Source organism: Sardina pilchardus, chromosome 1 (genome assembly GCF_963854185.1).
Source record: "Sardina pilchardus chromosome 1, fSarPil1.1, whole genome shotgun sequence".
NCBI lineage: Eukaryota > Metazoa > Chordata > Actinopteri > Clupeiformes > Clupeidae > Sardina > Sardina pilchardus.
The window spans coordinates 27,349,674-27,368,765 of record NC_084994.1 but is presented as its reverse complement, the minus strand read 5'-3'; the positions used below and the strand labels follow the sequence as shown (position 1 = coordinate 27,368,765).

The 19,092-nt window shown below is 44.2% G+C and overlaps 2 protein-coding genes across 2 annotated transcripts in view; one reads left to right on the top strand and one right to left on the bottom strand.

The window, feature by feature from the left end:
- Positions 1 to 3,823: 3,823 nt before the first annotated feature.
- Positions 3,824 to 8,388, top strand: LOC134087309 (BTB/POZ domain-containing protein 3-like). The gene is made up of 5 exons (XM_062540737.1): positions 3,824 to 4,157; positions 4,835 to 5,070; positions 5,931 to 6,021; positions 6,394 to 6,512; positions 7,336 to 8,388. The coding sequence occupies exons 2-5, from the start codon at positions 4,913 to 4,915 to the stop codon at positions 8,372 to 8,374; spliced, it is 1,407 nt and encodes a 468-aa protein (XP_062396721.1). The 5' UTR covers positions 3,824 to 4,157; positions 4,835 to 4,912; the 3' UTR covers positions 8,375 to 8,388.
- Positions 8,389 to 11,179: 2,791 nt separating this feature from the next.
- The window catches only part of esf1 (ESF1, nucleolar pre-rRNA processing protein, homolog (S. cerevisiae)), a 13,692-nt gene continuing 5,779 nt past the window's right edge, over positions 11,180 to 19,092 (bottom strand). The window contains exons 8-14 of the mRNA XM_062540710.1: positions 16,384 to 16,549; positions 15,326 to 15,517; positions 13,954 to 14,081; positions 13,527 to 13,614; positions 13,197 to 13,285; positions 12,778 to 12,927; positions 11,180 to 11,793 (exon numbers count right to left, since the gene is read on the bottom strand). Coding sequence (XP_062396694.1) covers positions 11,473 to 11,793; positions 12,778 to 12,927; positions 13,197 to 13,285; positions 13,527 to 13,614; positions 13,954 to 14,081; positions 15,326 to 15,517; positions 16,384 to 16,549 — 1,134 coding nt within the window. The 3' untranslated portion in view covers positions 11,180 to 11,472. The remainder of the gene's footprint in view (positions 11,794 to 12,777; positions 12,928 to 13,196; positions 13,286 to 13,526; positions 13,615 to 13,953; positions 14,082 to 15,325; positions 15,518 to 16,383; positions 16,550 to 19,092) is intronic.

Below are 19,092 nucleotides of genomic sequence, written 5' to 3'. Positions count from 1 at the left end.
AAAGGCAACATGGGAGAGTCAGCAGCCGTGTCCCGACCACCGAGAGAGATTTGACTCCTGGCAGGTGCTGTGTAGAGAGGGTCTGTCTGGACACCACCCAGAGAGGTGTGACAGTCTGGGTCAGAGTCCAGTCAGCACGGGACAGTCTGGACGCTACTACTGGGAGGCTGAGTGGAGTGGTTATTTTCTGCCTGAGTTAGCAGTGGCTTATAAAAGCATCCAGAGGAAACAGCGAAGTTGGGAGAGAAGCAGTTTTGGATGGAATGCCAAGTCCTGGAGTCTGACGATCAATGGTGGCAGTTACTGTGCCTGTCACAATAAGAAGAAGACTGCCATGCATGCCCCCTCCTCCAGCAGAGTAGGAGTGTACCTGGACTGGCCAGCAGGCACTCTGTCCTTCTACAGCGTCTCCTCTGACACACTCACCCACCTGCACACGTTCCACTCCACATTCACTGAGCCCCTCTATCCCGGGATTGGGTTTGGAAGTTCTGTTTCTCGTAACTCCTCGATGTCCCTGTGCCAGATCACATGACCACATGACCAAAAATGGAAACTAATAGAACATAACCACTTACCATATAGTTAGGAATAGGGTAAAAGGAAAAACATGAGTTTGTTTAATTTGTGATGCCACAACACAAAATTGACTCTATGGTGGCTCTAAAAAAAACTATAAAAAGCAAGGGGTGCGAGACATGGTTCACCTCATCTCCAAAATGTAAACTAATAGAACATAGCCACTTATCATAGTTAGGAATAGGGTAATGGCTATAAAAAGCAAGGGGTGAGAGACATGGTTCACCTCATCTCTCCTCGATGTTGTCTGACACTTCTGGTTAGGACAAGGCTGGATAGGGACCCTGTTGTTTCTTTTCCCTCTTAGGAGAAAAAGAGAATATTTTGTTTTTAACTTTTTACTTTTACTTGGGGCATTTTTTTTGTATTATGCTGTTATTTCATTTATTTTTCTGTAATCCTCATTTTTTTATATTCCTAAATTGTTGCTTCTTTTTTCTGTAATACTTTGAAATAAACTACTTCTAGCAAGGAAGGGTTAAAAAAAACTTTCTGATGTCTGGTCACTCTTTTTGAGAGGGCAAATACAAGGTTGGGCTTGGATTAACCACTGATTTTCCTTGGTCAAGGAAAATGGTGGTCAGAGGATCGGGTGAGTGCCTCTTTTTTTTTTTTTTTAAAGTATATTTTTTGGCCTTTTTGCCTTTAATGTTATAGTACAGTGAAGAGTAGACAGGAAACAAGTGGGAGAGAGAGATGGGGTGGGATCGGGACATGACCGCAGGCCGGATTCGAACCTGGGTCCCCGTGGGCACTCGGACCCGTATATGGTACGAGCGCTGTAGCCTGCTGCGCCGCTGCGCCACAGCACCCCCCGGGTGAGTGCCTCTTTAAAAATAAAAAAAAAACTTAAAAAAAAAAAAGGTTATGCCAGAAGCGGGAGTTCATTGACTGCATTGAGACAAATTCTTGAACTTGTGAAGTAAGTGTATAAGTTGGCAGAGTGTAAATACATACATTCTAGTATCTTCAATCAGAGAGGGTTAAAGCGGAGCGAAGGATCTTTGCTTCAATGTTCTTTCAATGTTCCTAGATTAACCTGTGTGTTTGTGTTCCTTCTATTGCCTCATCTGTTTTCATCTTTCCTGTAGCTCCTCCCCCCGGGCCCACTGTCGTCGTCTAAGTGAAGGTGTGTGCAGAGGTGGAAAATCCAGCTTCAGAGAGTAAAAGTCAGATATTGGCCGGGTTTCCCAAAATTGTTAAGAAGCTCTTAAGTGCTAAGAACTTCTTAGGAGCGTTGTAAGAATGTTCTAAGAATGCTCCTAAGAAGTTCTTAGGACTTAAGAGCTTCTTAACGATTTTGGGAAACCCGGCCCATGTGGTTCTCCCTGTGCTCTTAACAGGTGAGTTGTTGGCACAGACATGTGCTAGGACTGTTACTTTCTCATGCTGGACTTTACCGCCTCTGGCTTATTTGTTGACGGTGATGTGACAGGCTACTCGTTATCCTGCAGCCGATTCTGCCGCGAAGCATACGATACCAGCGGTAGTGAAGGCGCTTTCACAGTTCAATCAATACCTGATAGACCATTAATTTAAATTTCCCATTGAAATCAATGGAATTTTATGGATTTAGGTGAAGAAAGTAGCCTATGTAATATGTGATAATATATGTGACTTTTTATGAGACTGTGGAAGATGAAGCTATCAAGGTGTCCTGCCCACATAAAGTATGGGGTGCCTCTCATTCATCTGGAGGACCGAGGAAGGAAGGGAGGATAGATAAAAAGACGAATGAGAGGCACCCATGGTGACACATGATGGATGTACAGTATATGAAAAGAAAACAGAAAGTCAATATGTTGTGCCAGGCCCGATTCTGATTTCACATGACATTTACAAGATTCATCAAGAAAATGAAAAAACGGTAGCCTATGTGCGCCATGAGACATGTGTAATGTTTTGGCGCTCTATGTGAAATTAAATTTAAATTTAGATTTAAATTAAAAAATAAATGAATAAACAAAAAAATGACAGAAAACTATTCTTAAACACTGACATTCTTAACTACTGGCTGGCATAGCTTCAGGCTAGGGCTACAGTACACCATCATGCTAAGAGAATAAAATCCAGCATACATGGGGAGAATGTCATGGTAGGCTACTGCCACCTTGTGGTTGTTTTTGGTGAGAGCGTTTATGAGACAGTATATAGTAATCCAGTGAAAATGTAGGCGACCAAGACAATTAGAATGCTGCTGACCTCTCATACTACGTCTTTTTAAAGGATGGAAAGGAAGGAAGGTGTCCCTTTGGTTTGGAAGATTGCACAACAGATAGGCCTATGTAATGCGTTACTCCCAACAGCTGTCTCTCCAATGTTATTACACTATTATTATTCATTATCATGGAATATATAAAGTTCCGATAGGCAACAAATGTTTATACTGGCATTATAATAACCCTCATAGTAATAATAATAATATTAATACTTTTTTTTCGTTATTATTTTTTTTCACGTTTATTTTTCCTTCAACTTGCTGTGCCCTCCCTGGTGCCCCCTGGTGGCCTCCAACGAAACCCGCGGCCCCCACTATGAAAACCACTGGCCTAAACCATTACATGTTTCTGGATTCATCCTCTTCACATTTGCCAGGAGGTCATGAGTTGATGTCTGTCTGTTGTGTCCACAAATTTGGAAATTACTCATTCACTTGTCACAGCATGCCTCGCCACAGATAGCTGTAACAATAAAGCTAATTTTGACCACAGGTAAAATAGACAAGGAATTTTGGCCTTCTCGGGAGGTTTTCAGCAGAGGTTTTGCTGTCTGACATCATGGTGCATTGTAGGCTATTCCCTTATCATGATTTTAACCAATTGCAAGAAGTTGGGCCATGTCGATTAGCCTAGACCTAGTGGTTTACTGCTGCTGCTGTTGCTTGCTACTACTGTTGTCTTGGATCTAAAAATAGAGCTCATGGATATAACAAATGATTATATAAAAAAGAAGATTGTAGGGTTAGTTCTTATTATGATGTCAAGTTCACATCAGATTACAATATTCATCAAGAAAATAAAAACATGGTAGGCCTAGTCTATATTACTCTTTCATTATATATAATTTTAGTTTTAAAATGGAAAGAACAATAATGTCTTCACTGGTAGGCCTAGCTTCAGACAAGGCCCTACATCATCACGTTGCTGTAGGCTGGGCGAATGAAATCTACCATAGCCTGGGCCCCCTGGAGCCTAGACCGCGACACCTCCCATAACAATAATAAGAGCGCCTCTATGTTTTGGCTTGTCGTTCACTTCACACGGCGTCGGGGAAAGATGGTGGAAGTCCAACTTTTTCCGACGCGAATCTGAAGAGCCGATGTGGCATCGGATATGTCACAGGTAGTACACTGACGTTATTGTTAGTTCTAGAAATGGAAAAGACAACATTTTATACTGGTATATTACGCACTGGACCTTTTTATGATCACAACAAACAAGAAAGCTAACCATAGCTAGCGAGTTAGCTAGTTGGAGGGGCAGCGCTTTTTTGGCAGACTTCCTGTTGCATCAAACGATTGATGTAGCAGCTAGCCTAAGTTTCTGGGAGCTCGGTTCATTGTCGACACTACACATATGGTGAGTCATGTATACATGTACACTTCCACAATGATGCAAAATATGACCGTGTATACACATTACGTGGAGGAGATGTTAATAATTTACGGTTTATCATGCTGCGGTTGGTGGAAGAACAAGCTGTAATGTTGCTAGCTCTTAGCTCTTCGGCTAGCAAAATTCCAGAACTGATGATCCGTAGCCAAATAGGATTTGATTTCTAGGATAGTGGACTTTTATTTAAGCTGATGTCAGTTCCCTCCTCTGCACGCTTACCACCCCAACATTAAAACAAAGCAAACTGAATGGACTCGGCATGTTGGATGTGGCTGTTGTTAGCTGAGGAGAGAGCTAACTTATGTCAATGAACGTTACGATTTGACCAAAGCATTGGACTAGCTCATTAGGCAGCTGATGTTGTTTGAGTAATTTAGTTCGTTTTATCATGACCTCAATGTAGGGCTTGCACGGCGAATAAACCTAAATCTTTAGGCTACCCAGTACGATTTGCCATTTTACTTAGTATCCAGTGCATCAATGATTGGTTCGTGGTTTGTGGGCAGCTGTTGCCAGATGTTTACAACTGGCGTTGTCCGTTGGCGGTATAACCATCTCATTGTAATTGATAGGCACTGAACTGTCAAAGCCTACTTGCATAGCAGCATGCCTTCATTTTCTTGCCCTTTGATTCACCACAGCCTTTAAAACGGCTTGATCAATGACGCCCGTCAGTCTACGATGACATCGCCCTGATACTTCGGGGAGACATTTGAAGCATGGCGGCAGAGCTTTACCCGAGCACCAAGAAACCGGCTCCAGCATCTTCTCAGCCGTCTGCCACCGCCGTGCAACAGTATCAGCAGCAAAACATCAGCAACAACAACACGATCCAGGGCTGCAATTGGCAAGGCCTCTATCCAACGATAAGAGAGAGGTAATCCTACTACACGCCCTCATTGGGTTCACTGTTCTATCTATTATACACAACTTGTGTGTGTGTGTGTGTGTGTGTGTGTGTGTGTGTGTGTGTGTGTGTGTGTGTGTGTGTGTGTGTGTGTGTGTGTGTGTGTGTGGCCTATTGCATTGCTTTCAGCAACACTAGAACTGTCTCATGACACTGAGTTATGGTTTGTTGAAACCTAACCTATTTTTAGCGTGTTCAGTATTGTGTGGGAGCTGTTGCCTTCTCACAGAAATCCCATTCATGATGTACCGTACAAAGACAAAATGGGGCCTCTGTTCACACAGTTTCACACAACGATAACAATTAGGTGTTGTGTGTTCAGACCGCTGCAGTAGACAGTGAGGAGCCAAAGCAGAGCATCTTTTTCCCCCTGCCCTTTTTGATAGTGGCCTTGATAACACAATGCTGTGTTCCAGTGAGGGTTTTTTTTTTGTTACAACGGCAAGAAGAGATACTTGAGCTCTGTCTCCTATTGTCTGTTGTATTGGGGAAACTAGCACTTATTGGCCTTTATGTTGCTGCTGCTGTTGCTACTAATTATTACCGATCTTTGCATTTTCATTTCCGAGAACTAAGTTGCCACTACTGCAAAGGTGTTTTAGGGTAGACAGATAGATAGATACATACATACATACATACATACATGCATACTTTATTGATCCCCAAGGCTAGTTGGTAGATAGATAGTTTATTGATGCCCCAGGGGAAATTCAAATTGCCATAGTTGGCACAGTGGTTGGCACGGTGAGCAAGGTGCCAGGCTGCATGGCGTGTACAGTAAAGCAGGGAGCATAATGCCGTCATTGTTGCTGTGTGTTTCTGGTCTGCAGGAACTCCGTCATGTTCAACAATGAGCAGATGGCCGACGTGCACTTCGTGGTGGGTCCACCAGGGGGCACTCAAAGAGTACCGGGACACAAAGTAAGTGGGAGTCTGTCTGTGTTCCTGCTCGCTAGTTACTTTCCGTAAGTTTGAACTAGGGCTCCAACGATATATTGATTAGTTGTCAACTATTGAATTAATCGGAATTGAATTAACTATTTTGGTAATCAGTTAATTGGTTTGTTTGATCTTTCAAAGAAAATATCTCAACATGTTATGCAGTTTCTTAAACTTCAAGTGTCAGATTTACTTTACTACTTTATAACTGTTCAGTAAATAACCTACAGACAAGGCATTTGATGACATAGTATTGGGATTTTAGAAACACCGATTGACATTTTGACATTTAGGTTTGATTGAAATGTCAATGGCACTGTGATAGAGATGGTGTACTCCACTCCTATGTGACAGTACGTTCTGGCGGTCGGGAGTTCCGTGTTCCATGCCATGTTCTACGGGGAGCTGGCCGAGGACAAGGACGAGATCCGCATCCCAGATGTGGAGCCTCCTTCCTTCCTGGCCATGCTAAAGTAAGATACACACACACACACACACACACACACACACACACACACACACACACACACATTTAGCTCACATCCTGGTTATTTCCTGTTAGCCAAACCTGACTTCCTGTGCTGTGGTCACTAACCCCCCCCCCCCCCCCCCTATATGTTGTAGACCAAACCCCACCTTCCTGTAAACCAAATTCTTCCTTTGGCAAGCTATTCCACAGGGGTCAACCTTTTTATGTCTTGCATTGCAGGATGTGAATAGCTGATGGCGGTAAAGCCAGTGGAGGGGAGGGTTATGTGACGGGTATGTCTGATTTGTGCAGATACGCTGCCCCAGTGAGACGGCACATTTTAATTGGAAGGTCTTCTCTAGACTGTCCACTGACATATATATATATATATATATATATATATGTTTACTGACACACTATTTGCTACAGTTTATGTCTGAGCTGATACACGATAGTTATAGCGGTACAGTGAATAATTGGAAAAGCTTGAATTTCAACAAGCCATCTGTAAAGTCCCTGAAGGTAGACGATCCTGTGAAAGTAAGTAATCCAGCTACAGAAAGTGTAGTGTTACCGGGTGATCGCGATTAAGTGTTACCAAACGATCTTAATGTTGTGTTACCAAACGATCTTAATGTAGTGTTTCCCGGGTGATCGTGATTAAGTGTTACCAAACGATCTTTGTGTCGTGTTACCAAAACGATCTTTATGTAGTGTTCCCGGACAATCGTAATTTAGTGTTGCTAGACAATGTTAACGTAGTGTTACTTGACGATTCGGACACTGATTGTCATTCCTCCGTCCGTTCCCGCTCTCCCCCCCCGCAGGTACATCTACTGCGACGAGATCGACCTGTGCGCGGACACGGTGCTGGCCACGCTGTACGCCGCCAAGAAGTACATCGTGCCGCACCTGGCGCGCGCCTGCGTGGCCTTCCTGGAGACGTCGCTGAGCGCGCGCAACGCCTGCGTGCTGCTGTCGCAGAGCTGCCTGTTCGAGGAGCCCGAGCTGACGCAGCGCTGCTGGGAGGTGATCGACGCGCAGGCCGAGCTGGCGCTGCGCTCGGACGGCTTCTGCGACATCGACGCGCCCACGCTGGAGAGCATCCTGCGGCGCGAGACGCTCAACGCCAAGGAGACGGCCGTGTTCGACGCGGCGCTGCGCTGGGCCGAGGCGGAGTGCGTGCGCCGCGGCGGCGGCGCGGCGCCGAGCGCCGACGACAAGCGCGAGGCGCTCGGCAAGGCGCTCTACCTGATCCGCGTGCCGGCCATGCCGCTGGACGAGTTCGCCAACGGCCCGGCGCAGTCGGGCCTGCTGACGCTGGCCGAGACCAACGACGTGTTCCTGTGGCACACGGCGGCGCGCAAGCCCTCGCTGCGCTTCGTGCGCGAGCCGCGGCAGGGCCTGGCGCCGCAGCGCTGCCACCGCTTCCAGTCGTGCGCGTACCGCAGCAACCAGTGGCGCTACCGCGGCCGCTGCGACAGCATCCAGTTCGCCGTGGACCGCCGCGTCTTCGTGGCCGGCTTCGGCCTGTACGGCTCCAGCTGCGGCTCGGCCGAGTACAGCGCGCGCATCGAGCTCAAGCGGCAGGGCGCCGCGCTCGGCGTCAGCGTGGCCAAGTACTTCTCGGACGGCTCGAGCAGCACGTTCCCCGTGTGGTTCGAGCACCCGGTGCAGATCGAGCCGGACACGTTCCACACGGCCAGCGTGGTGCTGGACGGGAACGAGCTCAGCTACTTCGGCCAGGAGGGCATGACGGAGGTGCAGTGCGGCAAGGTCACCTTCCAGTTCCAGTGCTCCTCGGACAGCACCAACGGAACCGGCGTGCAGGGCGGGCAGATCCCGGAACTCATATTCTACGCTTGATACCGAGGAAGGTGGCGGCGGTGGTGGTGGTGATGGTGGAGGTGGTGGAGGTGGTGGAGGGGGTTGGGTATAGGGAAAGGGCCAGGGCCAGGGGGACCAAGAGAGAGATGGATAGAAAGAAAGAAAGAAGGAAGGAAAGAAGGAAGGAAGAGGGCAAAGCTAGTGTTTATCCAGTGACGGAACACGCTGCGTTTGTCAATCAAGCTCATTCAACTACAGCTGTGTGACTCTTGCAGTGTGCGATGTACAGAAAGCGCTGTAGTTCACATGTCCTGTGTTTGTTTTTTGTTTGTTTGTTTGTTTTTTTAGCTCACTGGTCCCACTTATCCATCTGTATGGTCCGAGAAAGACAGTTGGTAGTTTCCCCTTTCAAACACACACTTAAACATTCCTTGAGAAGAAAACACTAGTTTTGATTTTCTTGAACTTCTAGGTCCGTCACTACAGTGACGGCGGTAATTTCCACGATGAGTTACTTTTTTTGTGTGTGAAAAGATAAGCACTGATGGTTCTTTTCAGACTATGGTCTTTCAAAGTTTACAACTAGCTACGTTTCAATGTCTTACCTGGGGCAGGATTCACTATCCTGCCAAAACATGTATTGTATTTTTTTTTCCTTTTTATCATCAATATTCTATTAAGCTATTATTATAATGACGGTCTCATGTGTTGATATAAGTAGTTGTATATGTACAAGCTATAACTGCGTAACGACAATGAGTTTTTTTTCCCTCTGGATGATATTTCCAGTAATTCTAAGACTATTTTATAGCCAGCATAACTAGCACAATTTTACGTTTCTGAAAAAGAAACAAAATTTGCCAAACTAAAGTGGTAATATTTATATGTATTCACAATATTACTGTGATTTAAACTTTTAACTTTTTCTATTTTGTGTCATCATGAAAATCTGTGCCAATATGAAGATTACATAGAAGTTGTGAGCCAACAGCACAAGACACAGCATTAGCTAGAGATGCTAGTGGTTTAGACACTAAAGGCTCTTCTCAACGTCTCTCCTTGATCCTCTGATCTCGTTCCCACTGATCTATAAAGAACGCTGGATAGACTATCCCATTGTTGCCGCACCATCATTCTTTATCTAGATCAGTGGGAATGAGCCTGAGGATTGAGGACCGAGGAGAGACGTTGATAAGAGCCTTATCAAGACAGCATCCACACTCCCACAGACAGAGCATAGGGCTTAACACTGACTTCATTCTTCAAATAAAATATAGCCGGTAGTAGAGATGTAACAATGCACTGTGAATCGGCTAAAAATCGAGACACCTTTAAAAAAAAAAAAAAAAAGATGTAGAACCAACTGCTAGACCAACTGTATCTTCGCCTTTCTAGGAACCTCATATACATTTGCATTTGTGTGCTGTTTCTGATAATTTCTTCACATTTGTTTACATTTTTCACTGCCTAACAACAGCATCTAAATGTCAAATGAGTAATAAATTGATAGAATTCGCACAAATATGATCGTGAAAATGGTGCTGTGCAGTTGGTTTAGACACGTTCTACTACAGCATCAGAATGCTTCATAGAATGATCCTATGAAGTTCCAAAAAGAAGGTGTTACCATCATATGTATGAACAGTATGGATGTGCAAAATTATAGTCAATCTACACTTAAAAAAAAAACGTTGCAAAAGTGGACCAGCTCAAGTAACTCAAGTTCTGCCTGCTTCCTTCAGCGTCAGTTACCTCAAGAAATTGGCCCTTGGTCAGTGAGCGAAGCCACATTCTCTGTAGCTGGTAGTGTTGTTAAACAGAACTGCTGCTAGAGCAACACTGCCGTTCCCTTTGGAGCCGTGGTTTGTCCACTAGGGTTCCCTCTCCTCAGCCTTGTAGTCAGTGAACCCCCCGTGCTAAAGGAGCGAGTAAGGGTGCCTCTCATTTGGGCTTTTATACAGTACGTCCTCCCTCGCTCCTCGGGCGTCGATCCTCACTGATCTACATAAAGAATGACGGGGCGAAAACAATGGGATAGTCTATCCAGTGTTGGTTATAGATAAGTGGGAACGCCCCTCGAGGATCGAGGAGGCATGTTGAGGAGCACCTCATGAGTGTACTGTGTGCAGTGTATAGAAATACCCGTCCCCATCTTGGTGCTGCAGAGGAACTTGTCCGATGAAAGACAACGAACGACTCTCCGGTAGGTCTCGTACGCCATGTTGCACTAACTGTACAGAACTGGCCTTTTATAAAGTAACGGTTTTGTTTATTTTTAGAACACTCAATTCTTCATGGTGGTTTTTGTTTGTTTGTTTGTTTGTTTTTGTTTGTTGATGATGATGTTGATGATGAATCTGACTGGCCTGTGGTAGGTGTTTCTAAGGAGAGTTAGACCACCTGTGAGATTGGAGTTCTCGACGTGCCTGTCATACATACCTGCCATGACTCTCTGCCTATAGGGCCGTTCACACCAAGAACGATAACGATAACTATAACCATAACGATAAAAGCGTCCACACTGGCCAACGATAAGAAAAGTCTCTCCTCATGTTAATGAATGTGATGGCTAGAATATTATGGGTTCTGATTGGCCGTTAGCTTTTTATCGTTCTCAAAATCGCTCTGAAAGTGATCAACAACGATATCGTTCTTCATGTCGTTATCGTTATAGTTTAGGTGTGAACGTTGTCATTCATATTAACGAGAGCGATATTTGTTTATAGTTATCGTTATCGTTCTTGGTGTGAACGGCCCTTATCTCTCCCTGTGTGCAAGTGCCAACAGACTCATGAATGTGTGCATTGGTATCAAAAATAGAACAATAAAAACCTTTTAACAGTGTTTCTGTGAAAGTGTGACTTCTTTTCTGAATCATCTTTTAATAATGATGATGAAGGAGAAAGCCAATCTCAAAACAGTAATAGTTCATATAGATACATCCAAAAATAAAACGTGTCCCAGGTAGCAATTATCAAAACAGTCCTGATACACACGTGTGTGTGTGTAAGTTATGGGATGGTTTTGACCACAGCTTTTGCGGTTAAATCGTCCATAGGTGATACGTTGCAAATAAATGAGAGCAGTAACCCCCAAATCAAGCAGGTGTGCTGCCCACCTTCCAAAACCAGAATGTTCTAAGACATCTTCTGCTTCTTGCGGGCCTGGAACTGTTCCGTCTTGTTCTTGATGTTCTTGATAAGCAAAGACAGATTGGGGTCCACCCCTTTCCTCTTGGACGTCGACGTCGACGTCGACCCATCCCTGTCCGCGTCCGCTTCCTGTTTCTTGGCAGCCATTTCCTGCTCCTGCCTCCGCTCCTTCTCCTCTCTGCGACGCTGCTTCTCCGCCGCGATGCTCTGCGAGGCTTTGGTCTTCTTGTAGCTGGGGTCCGACGGGTCCAGGTTGTACAGGTGAGACGTGAACATGGCGTCGAACCGAGGGTCCTTCAGGTCCACCTGTGAAAAGGAGAGAGAGCGAGGAAGGTCAGTGGAATGAACACGGAACTGCAGGAAAGGACTAGAATGTGCGTTGACATGGCAACACTTGTGGACCATTCCGGGGACGACTATATTACTAGAATCCCTGATGGCCTAGTGTACACTACACAATATTTTGTCTTTCACGATTGACCATGTCAGACTAAGCGATCAGAGAACCACAAAATCTTGCCGCGTCTTGGGTCATAAGACTGGCCGTATTACAAGATCATCTATCATAGCCTTCTAGTCGTGGAGATTCCCCCAAAATTCAGACATGCTAGACTTTTGGCTGTAACGTCCTGGAATGTCGCAGACATTAAATCGTGGGTCACAAGGTCACATTTCACAAGACACTTCCTCTTTCAGGTGTCGTTCCCGACTTCGGACACGACAATGGAAATTTGTCGGCCACGACAAAATCGGGGCAAAATCAGGCTGAAATCATGTAGTCTGCACAGGCCATAAATTACGCTCATAATAATGGGGTGTGGCAGAGACGGTTTATAAAGCGAGACGACTCATATGAGGGTCAATTCCGGTTACCCTGTGACGTAGTGCCACTCCCATTTAGGAGGCAAACGGGAGAAATAAACCTCGGATTACAATTCCCTTAGCCCTACATTCAGCAATGCAAGTAACGCACCCATATTCTACAAGGCACACGTCTTTCTAACATTCCCACATTGAAACGTATTTTCCAGCGTGATAAATACATAGAAAAGTAACTTTGTTCACAACCTGTCCCTCCTGACCTGACCTGTCTCCGCTAATTGCGCAGGCCACCTGTTATCAACGGCACACTGCTTCTGCTTCTACACTGGTCTAAACCGATTACTCGTCACTGATCACGCCCAGATAGGAGGCGGAAGTGGGCACCATTTCATTCCATTGAAAACCCCCTTTATGATTCATCTTCGTAACTATACGATCTTTGGGTGTGGTGCTGGTGAGGGGTCTGACCTGGAAGTTGTCCTCCTCCAGGGCCGTGCTGCTCTTCAGGAGCTTCTTCCTCTTCTTCTTGCTCAGGTTCTGCTCCTCCACGATCTTGTCGTAGTTGAAGTGCTTGTGCTGCTCGCCATCGTCGTCATCCATCAGAAGAGCCATCTCAGCCTGACACACACACACACACACACACACACACACACACAGGTAAGTACAAACGTATGCCTTAACATATCAGGGGCAAGCACATTTAGCTGCTCACACACCAGTCATATCTGCACCTGATACATAAATATAGGATGCAGACGCTAGCACAATAACGCAAAGCCACGCTGGGAAAACCTTCATATTAGCACGGACTAACATCATGTAGCCACTGAACACCACACACGGAAGTACACAGGTACAATAAACACCAAACATATGCGCACAGGCACCTTCTGCCTCTCCTCTTCCTCCTCCTCCTCCGGCGTCTTCTCCTCCACCTCCCTCTTCTTCTTCTTGCCCTTGGATTTGCTATTCAGGGCTGTGGACCAATCAGAACGAAGAGCTCATTTACACTTTCTTACATCACAGCAGTAACTAGACCAATCAGAACGAAGAGCTCATTTACACTTTCTTACATCACAGCAGTAACTGGACCAATCAGAACGAAGAGCTCATTTACACTTTCAAAGCAGTAACTGTAGAACAGAGTAATTGACTTTCTCTACATATTTTGTGATGGAAGTGTGGACACAGATGTAACGGAATGGGAGGAGCCTTACCGGTGCTGCCGAGCTCCTCGGAGAAGAAGGGGTCATTGAAGTCAACGTCAGCAGGAAGCTCGTCATCACTGATGCCCGCCTCGGCAGACTGAGGAAGAGAAGGAAAGAAAGATCAGTGTGTGTGTATGTGTGACTATTACCCTTAGAGAACCAGTTCTCATGGAATACACAACTAGGTGCATTGCCCAAAATATAACAGCTAAAAGTGCCATCCTTGAAGATGAAACATAGACAGTAAAACCCAGATGTCTGTGTGTGTGTGTGTGTGAGAGAGAGAGAGAGGAGAGAGAGAGAGAATGTGCTCTTTCCATAACATTCCTGATATAAAGCAATGGCACAAATAACTGAATATAAATGGTCTATGGTTTATCAGATATCCCTGGTCATGTTCCTGAACTTCCTGCAGGCTTCTCCACTCGTACTATACCTGTTTGGCTCTCTTCTTCTTCTCGATCTTCTTGTCTTTCTTCTTCTGCAGGAACTCCTCCCACGGCGTCAGCTCCTCCTTCCCCTCCATCTTCTTCTTCACCAGCTTCTCCGTCTTCTCCTTCAGACCTGAGAAGGAGAACCTTTTAGTAACACTCCTTCAGACCTGAGAAGGAGAACCTTTTAGTAACACTCCTTCAGACCTGAGCAGAAGAACCTTTTAGTAACACTCCTTCAGACCTGAGCAGAAGAACCTTTTAGTAATGCTCCTTCAGACCTGAGCAGAAGAACCTTTTAGTAATGCTCCTTCAGATCTGAGGAGAAGAACCTTTTAGTAACGCTCCTTCTGACCTGAGGAGAACCTTTTAGTAACTGTCCTTCAGACCTGAGCAGAAGAGCCTTTTAGTAACGCTCCTTCAGACCTGAGCAGAAGAACCTTTTAGTAATGCTCCTGCAGACCTGAGGAGAACCTTTTAGCAAAGCTCCAGAAACATCTCATCCTTACACGTGTTCACACTATTAAAGCAAAGCTTTGTGTTGGCTGCTTTCTGTTGGTCCTGTCAAACACTCAATGACATTGGCCGCGTTTCCCGGATTTGTTAAGAAGCTCTTAAGTGCTAAGAACTTCTTCCTAAGTGTCTGCTAAGCATCAGTCAAAGTTTACTTTAAAACTTAAGACTTAAAAACTTGTAAAACTAAAACTCCTCCCAGTTGGTCTGGTCATCGTAGCGCCTCACCTTTGTTCTAATTCGCCGATTTTTCAGTAGCTATTTCTAAGTTTAAGATTTTCATATGAAGGAGGGCACAACAATGCATCATGTTCACGATAGCTCTCTGGTTATGCACAACCTCTCCTAACTTATCAAAACCAAGACAAAAATGGTTTCCATTCTATGTGACCAGAGCCATAGAAAGAGAGAGTTGCGACACTCTTTGATGTTGCCGCCACGATCAAAAGTTCCAAAAAAAACCTGTGCTGAATGGCTGAATCGCAGGAGGGTGGGATGTACTTCTGATGCTGGAAGGTGTAATCAATTAACTCATTGACTACTGACCAAGAGATTGGCTGTAAACAGTTCCAAAAGCCCCATAACGAGGAAATAGCCTGGAAAAAGCGCTGCCACTTTTTCCTATGGAGGTCTATGGGAGTGTCGCCACTCTGTTTTATCTACCGCTCTGTATGTGACCAGAGTATGTCGTTATGGGGCTTTTGGAACTGTTTACAATTACGATTCAGCCATTCAGCACGGTTTTTTTTGGAACTGTTGATCGTGGCGGCAACATCAAAGAGTGTCGCAACTCTCTCTATCTACCGCTCTGTATGTGACCATTTAAAACTCCTCCCACTTGGTCTGGTCATCGTAGCACCTCACCTGGCACCCAGGTGATCTCCATCTCCATGTCGCGGTCGCGCTCCTTACTGCGCTCCTTATCCTGGATGCCCTGCAGCAGCTCCCGGTACTTGGCGATCTGGTCCTCCTTAGTCGTCTTCTTCTTCTTCTTCTTCTCCTTCTTCTCCTCCTCTTTCTCCACCGGCTCAATGCTCTCTACCGCTGGCTTGGGAGCTGTGAGAAGACAGAAGGGGGATTAGTTGGTTAGGGAGGGAGACAGTTGCTTTTTATAGACAGATATACTTTATTGTCATACAACAATGTTGGTGGTAGCTTTTGATACAGAAAAGAGGCTCAATGCTCTCTACCGCTGGCTTGGGAGCTGTGAGAAGACAGAAAGGGGACTAGTTGGTTAGGGAGGGAGACATTATATGGACAGATATTCATGGGTTTCATCAAGTCCCTTTCCACAGGTCTAATAATCAAGCACCATGCAGTCTGCACTGATAATCAAAGCGCTTGATTTTACACACCTGTGGAAAGGGACCTGATGAAACCCATGAATTCTTTATTGCCATACAACAATGTTGGCGGTAGCTTTTGTGACAGAAAAGAGGTAGCCCAAGCCAGAGAAAAGAAGAAAGAAAAACAAACAAAACAAAACAAAACAAAATAAATAAATTGTTCAGAACAATTTTGTTCAGGGGACTGATTGCTGAAAGGATGAAGCTATTTCTGTGGTTTCAGTTCTTAGAGACCTGCAGCATCTTCCAGAGGGGAGAAGCTGGATATTACAAGTAAGGTATTTCATGTCGAAGTGATGGTGCTTGATCATCAACCATTTAGTCATTACAATTCAATAAAATGCTTGAAGGCAAACAGATGCGGAAAACATAATTTGTCGTTGTATTCATTAACAACATTAAAAAAGTGGAAAATATACTGGATTCCTGTACAATGCTATTCACTAAACAACATTACACATATGGAAAATATACTGGATTCCTGTACAATGCTATTCACCAAACAGCATTACACATATGGAAAATATACTGGATTCTAAACAACATTACAAATCATCCCCTCTCAGGTCAGCTTACCTTCTGGTATGACTTCAGTCTGCTCCTCTTCCTCCTCTTCCAATTCTTCCTCGCTGGAGGAGGCCAGGTAAGCCTTGAAGTCCATGTCCAGCAGCTCGTTTTTGTTGAAGTTCCTGCTGAAAGCCGTGACGCGATCGTGGTCCGTCTCGTCCCACGTCAGCTCCACCTGCCCACAACACACACACACACACACACACACACACACAGACACACAGACACACAGACACACACACACACACACACACACACACACACACACACACACACAGACACACAGACACACACACACACACACACACACACACACACACACACACACACACACACACACACACACACACACACACACACACACACACAGACACTTGAATCCATGCACTTCATAATACATCAGCACTAACCACTAAAATACCGGCTTAATTCCATACACACACCAATCAATCCTGTGCTAAAATCCACCTGTGAAATTGCAGTATGCATGCAGCCAGTTATTACATTGTTGAGAGAGAGAGAGAGAGATAGCTAGAGAGAAAGAGATAGAGAGAGAGAGAGAGAGAGAGAGATGTGAAAAAACACAGGAATTAATAAACAGTTTAATAAACAAATGAAAAGGCCCCGGCAGTGGCGCAACTGGCTGGGGCACCTGCACCGTACGCTGGCGACCCGGGTTCGATTCCCGCCCCGTGGTCCTTTCCAGATCCCACCCCGACTCTCTCTCCCACTCACTTCCTGTCATTACAGTGCATGGAAATGCACTGTACTGTTCTTCCAAAACTTCTTCTTCTTATTACAGTGCATGAAAATGCACTGTACTGTTCTTCCAAGGCTTCTTCTTATTATTATTCCGCTGATCAAATTCATTTTTTCTATTCAGCTTGAACCGTTTAACTTAGAAACTTCATTCAAACGTCGCAACGTAGGTCTTAAATAGGGGAAGGCTGCTAAGTATTTTTCAACTTTGTAACTTTTATACTTTTTAAACTATAAATTAAAAACTATTACAAATTTCCCCATAGACTTAACATTGGCCTCTATGACATCACAATCGGATCATTAAGCAATTAGAATCTTATGCCAGGTGGCCAGCCCCACCTGCAGCAGCCCTCTCTCTCTCAGGCTTTAAGCATACAATCTCTCTGTGAAGACTACATATCCTGTTAACTGTTTCCTCTTTCCACAACTGTTTCAAAATAAAAGTCCTCACTGCAATAATACACTATTGAATCATTTAACCATTGAAACTACTCAACTATTTAACTGTTCAACCATTCCAACTGTCAGTTATCATCAACTATGCCTCCAGTCAACTACATGAGACCTCCATGCACCTAGCAACCAACATAGCAACCATCAAAATTAAGCGTTTATGACCGTTTCCATAGCAACCAACATGATTTTACTACAGTAACTTCTTTATTCCTGATAGTGGCAGCCATGGATACCCCATCAACAAATGTTTCAAAATAAAAGTCCTCAGTACCAAGTTAGCTAGTTAGCATGGTTAGCATAGTTAACATTGTTAGCATAGTTAGCATTTTTAACATAACTGCTAAAAATGATTAGCTAAGTTAGCTAATCAACCTGGTTAGCATTGTTAGCATAGTTAACATTGTTAACATTTTTAGCATAACTGCTAAAAATGATTAGCTAAGTTAGCTAATCAACGTGGTTAGCATTGTTAGCATAGTTAGCATAGTTAACATTTTTAACAGTACTGCTAGAAATCATTAGCCAAGTAAACCAATCAACCTGGTTATCATTGTTAGCATAGTTAACATTTTAGAATACCTGTTAGAAATCATTAGTTAAGTTAGAACAGGAATGTTTAAGCTTTAAAATGTCTACCTAAACACTATCAACTCTCTTTAAACTATGCAACCACCATGTTTACCCTAGCTATACCTTAGTAGCCATATCTACATTATCTATCTATATTTTTTTTTGCATTTTCATGCACTGGTAATTCCTTGGAATTGCGTTTCTAGTTATTATTATTCCGCTGATCAAATTCATTTTTTCTATTCAGCTTGAACCGTTTAACTTAGAAACTTCATTCAAACGTCGCAACGTAGGTCTTAAATAGGGGAATGCTGCTAAGTATTTTTCAACTTTGTAACTTTTATACTTTTTAAACTATAAATTAAAAACTATTACACATTTCCCCATAGACTTAACATTGGCCTCTATGACATCACAATCGGATCATTAAGCAATTAGAATCTTATGCCAGGTGGCCAGCCCCACCTGCAGCAGCCCTCTCTCTCTCAGGCTTAAAGCATACAATCTCTCTGTGAAGACTACATATCCTGTTAAACTCTCTTTCCACAACTGTTTCAAAATAAAAGTCCTCACTGCAATAATACACTATTAAATCACTTAACCATTGAAACTATTCAACTATTTAACTGTTCAACCATTCCAACTGTCAGTTATCTTCAACTGTGCCTCCAGTCAACTACATGAGTCCTCCATGTACCTAGCAACCAACATAGCAACCATTAAAATTAAGCGTTTATGACCGTTTCCACAGCAACCAACATGATTTTACTACAGTAACTTCTTTATTCCTGATAGTGGCAGCCACGGATACCCTATCAACAAATGTTTCAAAATAGAAGTCCTCAGTAGCAAGTTAGCTAGTTAGCATAGTTAGCATAGTTAGCATTTTTAGCATATCTGCTAGAAATGATTAGCGAAGTTAGCTAATCA